The 5,932-nt window shown below is 39.1% G+C and overlaps 1 protein-coding gene across 1 annotated transcript; it reads left to right on the top strand.

Moving 5' to 3' along the window:
- Positions 1-3,432: 3,432 nt before the first annotated feature.
- Positions 3,433-4,774, top strand: LOC131076634 (myb family transcription factor EFM-like). The gene is made up of 2 exons (XM_059220411.1): positions 3,433-3,745; positions 3,806-4,774. The coding sequence occupies exons 1-2, from the start codon at positions 3,452-3,454 to the stop codon at positions 4,772-4,774; spliced, it is 1,263 nt and encodes a 420-aa protein (XP_059076394.1). The 5' UTR covers positions 3,433-3,451.
- The last annotated feature ends 1,158 nt before the right edge of the window (positions 4,775-5,932 follow it).

The raw sequence follows: 5,932 nt of genomic DNA, 5'->3' as shown, positions 1-5,932 counted from the left end.
CCCTCCCCTGTCTATCAATAATGATATTATTTTAGCTTTTGTAGAAGAACTTCATAGGAGACCTTTAGTTTTCCATAACAAGGAGGACTCTTTGGTTTGGCTTAAAAGTGCTTTAGGCTCCTATTCGGTAAAAGAGGGGTACAATTCTTTGGTTCAGGCCCCTATGCCTTTTTGTTGGCCTACTAAGCTTTTTAGGCATCCTGCTTGTCTTCCAAAAGAAGGGGCTTTTGCTTGGTTGGCAGTCCAAGATAAAATCCTTACTTGAATGCAATTGGATAGGCTTGGGATTACAACAGTTTTCCCTTGTGTTTTCTGTGGTTATTGTATGGAATCGGTGGATCACCTTTTCCTGCTATGTCCTTTTGCCTCTGAATGTTGGTATTGGCTTGTTGGAATGTTAGGATGGTCTTCCGCTCTCTGTCCAAATCTACTTTCATAATTTATGTCATGGCCCTTGTTGTTTCCCTCTTCGTTCTACTCATCTCTTTGGGTTGTTGCTCCATCTCTGGTGATTTGGAATCTTTGGCTTGAAAGGAATTCAAGAATCTTCAAACATAAGTTTGCGTCTTTGGCAGAGATAATTTGTAAAATTCAAACCTCTATTAGTGAAGTGGTGCTTTCTTTCATTCATAAAAATTTAGATCATCTGAGGTCCTTTTCTCATTGGGATAATTGGGTTACTTGGCGATGGTCTTCACTTCATTTGATGCCTTCTCATGGGGTTTATCAGATGGATTTTCTTTTCTTCTTAAGCGCAAGATGGCTAAATGGAGCCCTCCTCCTTTCCCTTCATTCAAACTTCAGTTTGATGGGGCCTCTAAGGGCAATCCGGGGAGGTCTAGGATTGGGGTAATTATTTTTTATCACTCTTCAAAAATCATCAAAGCAGTTGGTAAATATATTGGTTTTGGCACTAATAACGTGGCTGAGTTTCAGGCTTTATCCTTTGGACTTTATCTTGCTCTTTCTCTAAACATTAAGGATGTTGTTATTGAGGGTGATTCAATGCTGATCTTTCAGGCAGTTGCTAGCAAAAAGTGTTTCTCTTGGCACTTGTAGTATTTTTTGGAGCACATTCTCCTCCAACTTAATGGTTTTTCCACTTTCTCTATTTCTCACTGTTTCAGAGAGATTAATGTTTTCGCGGATTTTCTTGCAAATAAGGCTATTGTTGAAGGGGCTAATTATATAGAACTTGCCCCTTCGGACTTTCCTATCTCCTGTATGAAACTTCTCTCTTAATAGTCCTTCCATTCAGAAACTTCCTTCATTCCCTTTTCTTGGTGTGGTTGTTCTTTCGTAAGTGCCTATAATGAGGGTGTTGGCCTTTGAGGCAAGATCATTGCTATTGACATTTATTGGGAGAATCTCCTCATTAAGGAAAGAGTTTATGATTTGAGGGAATTTTTCATCTTCTGTTATGAGGTCTCTTGCTGGACATTTTCTTTTTGACAAGATAATCATACAATGGTTATCTTCTTCTCTGTTATACTCTGGATAGGTCTGCAAGTATGGCATTCATTCTTTTTTGTTCTTTTTTCTATTTACACAATGCTCTGCATTATTTGGAGATTGTTTGGCAAAATTGGTGGTTGGTGGCTTTTTCTGAGGAATTGAAAAGTGTAGTTTATTTGGTGGTGCAAATGGCTCCTTATCATGTTGTTACTAATATGGCTTTTTGCTTTGGACTATTTTATGGATTGGCCTCACCCTGTTTCCTGAGGGTTTTCTCCATCCTTCTCTACTTCTCATATGGATAGGCATATGTATGCTAACCATTTTTATGTTGACATGATTGCTTTTTCTTGGTTCCCTTTTGACTGTGTGTTTTGTTCTCTGCAGGGCCTTGGACTCATGTGGTGCATAGGCAGATTGGCTTTTTGGAGTGCTGGCACTGATTTTGTTTAAGATATGGTGGCTTAATTTTGGGATGTTCTTCTTCACTAGATCCTACAAGCTTTTCAAAGCTTCCTTTATATCTAATGTGATTGATGTTGTAATCTGGGGTTGTATTCGGGTCGCCTATGGGCTATTGTAATGGGTAGATAGGCTTTTGTTTTCTTGAGCAATATTGAAGGGTTTTCTCACAGGTTCTTTCCCTTCAGTGCTCATTGAACCAGACACCATGTAAAAAATATAAAGATTTAGTATAATTTGAGTAGGTCATCCACTTTTATCAAAAAAAAGTAAAAATATGAACAAACTTGGACGAATATTTTCCCATGAATTAAAACATTTGGTATCTACTATTGCAGTAAGCCAACACGATGGGCAGTGGTTAAAATAGGAATAAAAAATCTATTTCGTAGTTACCAAGTAGCCTATTGTACTGTCATACATTAGATGATACGGATCTCTACGTTCAATTCATTTTAAGAAAATTTCATATATTAGAATTATAGTGTGCTTACATACAATTTTGCATTTAATTTTTATATTAAAACTGTTTTGAGAAATAAATCCAGCTTCAAAATTAACCAGTATTGATATACCAGATTACCTTCGATGATTTCCATACCTTCAATGATTTCCTTATAATTTTACTGTATGTAAGATTACAGGAAACATCCATCCGATGTACAATTATTTAGACAAGTTGATGCCGAACGTGAAAGCTAAACCGCACATAAACAAAAAAATGTCAAGACAAATCGCAGCATCCGAAAGAGTTGCTGAGAATATCTCAACAGATGTGCTCACTCAGACATATTGTGAAACACATTTTAATTCATTTTTAAAACAGTTGTCACCGACTCAGCATAGAATTTTAGCATATACTTATGAAGTGTATGATGGAATATGCCAAACAGAGTCCCTTACGCCAAGACAAATAAGGTGTAGAATTGTAATTTATGATTACGTCCTTATCAAGTAGACGGCACCTTCACAACCTCTATTAGTCTCTCCAAACACTTCCTAAATAGAGAGCTTCACAAATAGAGACCCAATTTTTTGACGAATCTGTGGGCCTCTTTTGCATTTTGCAGATACCCAATTCGTCCCTGAGACAGAGAGAGGTATTAAACTTTGAGGATCTGGAATCTTACCCTTAATTGTTTTTCCTAGCTTTGCCTGTACGTTGATCAACTTTTGGATTTTTCTTCACCTTGTGCATCATCAGAATCTACCAAGGTTTGTCTTTGTTTTGTTTTGCCCCTTCGCTCTTTCTTATTTGCCTGGCTTGCTAGCAATAGTTGGTATACATGTTCTCTGCATTTCCCATTTCCTTTGACTCCATCAACCTACCCGTGCTTTGCTTTAGCCCTTTAATTTTGGTTTTCTTGTCAGAGCTTTATTTCTGGCAAGCTCTTGGATCATATCTCTCTCGATACGATGCATTAATTGGCGAGTGGTGATCTGTTGAACAGGGGAGGGAAGGAGTCACAGATATTGGTTCTCTTGTTCGATTTCTTCAGGACCTTATTAGAAATTACCGCCGGGGTGCTTTGTAATGAGGGGTGGAAGAAGGTGGTCTTTCTGCATGACCGATCTGTGTAAAACAATGGGATCACCGACAGAGCTGACTCTGGACTGCAGGCCTTCTCCTGGTAAATACTCCAGCGCGTTGAAGGCAATTTCGCCTGTAAGCGATCAGTTTGAAAGAATAAGACAGCTCGATGATTATCTCAAGGGACTAGAGGAGGAAAGAAAGAAAATTGAAGCTTTCAAAAGAGAACTTCCTGTCTGTATGAATCTTCTTGATGATGCAATTGCTGCTTCTAAGGAACAGTTAGCAAATTGCCAAGTACTTATACAGGCATCGACACCGACAAATCATATGGTTTTCTCCTACGAGGAGCAGCAGTACATGCCTGCGTCTAGTGACAGCAGACCAGTGCTAGAGGAATTCATACCTCTCAAGAAACCGTGCGATGAGTCTGGAGAGGAATCCGAGGTGAATCACAGCCATCATGATTCAAAGAGAACAAAATTTGACACTGGTGAAAAACCCAACTGGATGAGTTCTGTTCAGCTGTGGAGTCAGAATTCTGAATCTGAAGAGTGCAAGGAAGAGCAAAGGGTTTCCCCACAGGAAAATCCATTGAAGCCACACGATTCCCATTCTGGCCAATCTGGTCAAGAGCAAATTTTCGCATCAAACTCTAAGTTGTTTCCTGATTCTAAGAAAAGAACTGGAGGTGGATTCCTCCCATTTTTAAGAGAGAGACAAAGCAATCCAGCTGTCTCTGTAAGATCGGATGCAGGCAAGACTTTACCAGACCTTGCCTTGTCATCGGGAGAGCAGGAGGTAGGTTCCTCCCATAGATGCAATGAAATTGCCAAGTTGAACAATGCCACCACCACCACATTCAGGAATAGTAAATCCAAGGAACCAATAGAGACCGCTGCGCCTGTGTTCTCCAAGAAAGGGTCAGAAAAACCTAGCGTGGGTGGTTGCTCTCCTGCTCCAACTACATCCAATGGGGCTCAATCTCAGAGAAAAGCTAGAATGTGCTGGTCACCAGAGCTGCATAGGCGCTTTGTCAGTGCTCTTCAACAGCTAGGTGGGTCACAAGTAGCAACGCCAAAGCAAATCAGAGGGCTGATGAAGGTGGATGGGCTTACCAATGACGAAGTCAAAAGTCATTTACAGAAATACCGTTTGTACATCAAAAGGCCAAGTCCTTCTCCTCAGACGTCTGCTTCTCAAGCCCCACAATTGGTGGTTCTTGGAGGAATTTGGGTGCCTCATGATTATGCAGCAGCCCATCAAGCTCCAGGATTTTACAGTCCCCTTTCAAATACTTCCACTTCTCATTTCCAATCACACTAATGCCAATCACAAATGCCCCAAGAATATTATTCCCAAGCAAATCAATCTTCTGAACTACAGCTCTCGCAACTTACCTATTGTGAACAGCATCACACTCCTTCACAGTCTTTAAGCTCACCTCAAGGACCTTTACAGTTAAAAGGACAGTCTTCTTTTGCCAGGAGGACCTCTGCAGATGGTGGCTGAGAGAAAAGTGTAAGAGTTGGAAAATCAGAGATTTCCAGTTGGAAAGGTGAAGAAAATGGCCAGAATGGAGAGGCTACTAATATGGGCAGCTCTCTGTCACTGAGAAAACCTCTGCAGTCTGTAGATGGAGATGAAGAAGGTAGCAGAGGCAGTGAAGCTGCTCTGAAATTTTAGTCGATTGTGCAGGATTTTTGGCTTGATGAGTGATACGGGAGGCGACTTTTATGCTCTAATTAGTTTGTGTTTAAAGTGAAAAACGATCCTGTACTAACTACCATTTTGACCATTCAATGCAAATTAAACTTCTGAAATACATTAATTTGACTAGGCCACATTTTTGAGAAGTGGTTTCACTTTCCACTTTTGTTACCCTTATCAATGACAGTCTCAACGGAGTGATATCTTTGTATAAAATTGCGGACAGCATCATCAACTTACTGGTGATAAGGCCAAAAGAACATGGCAGTGTCTGAAAAGTCTAGCAGCACAAAAAATAAAATGGCAGGATTTGTTGCGGCGAAGAGTCTAATCCAAAAACTTCAGAGATGCAGTAGACAGAACAGTTTAATACACTAATGAACCAGTTTAGACCAACAACGCATGTTGAGACTCTGACTGTGTGTGCAGGATTACTGACAAATATGATATTCATTTTCATATTGAGTGAGTTGAGTTTTTTTTTTGTTGGATGTAGTAATTCAATGTTTATTAAAATAGGGGTATTATAAAAATAATTGTATGTTGTGATATTTTAACATTTCTTAAACATTACATTTTTTATGGAAATAGGATACAAAAAATAGAGTGAAACAAATATTACAATTCAAACAAAAACTCAGTGAAGTATGACACTTGTAATAGTTCATTCCAATTAATTAATCAAAATTTTATGAATAACTATATTTTTTATTACATAATGTGTGTAAAGGGGGTCCTGCACTCAAAACTATAACAACAAAATAGAAATTTCAA

This window comes from Cryptomeria japonica, chromosome 5 (assembly GCF_030272615.1).
Source record: "Cryptomeria japonica chromosome 5, Sugi_1.0, whole genome shotgun sequence".
NCBI classification, from domain to species: Eukaryota; Viridiplantae; Streptophyta; class Pinopsida; order Cupressales; family Cupressaceae; genus Cryptomeria; species Cryptomeria japonica.
This window is presented reverse-complemented; position numbering and strand designations above follow the sequence as displayed.

Coding starts and splice junctions, on each gene's coding strand:
- LOC131076634 (XM_059220411.1), top strand. CDS start 3,452: ATGAGGGGTGGAAGAAGGTGGTCTTTCTGCATGACCGATCTGTGTAAA. Junction 3,746..3,805: donor AACAGTTAGCAAATTGCCAA/GTACTTATACAG, acceptor GAGGAGCAGCAG/TACATGCCTGCGTCTAGTGA.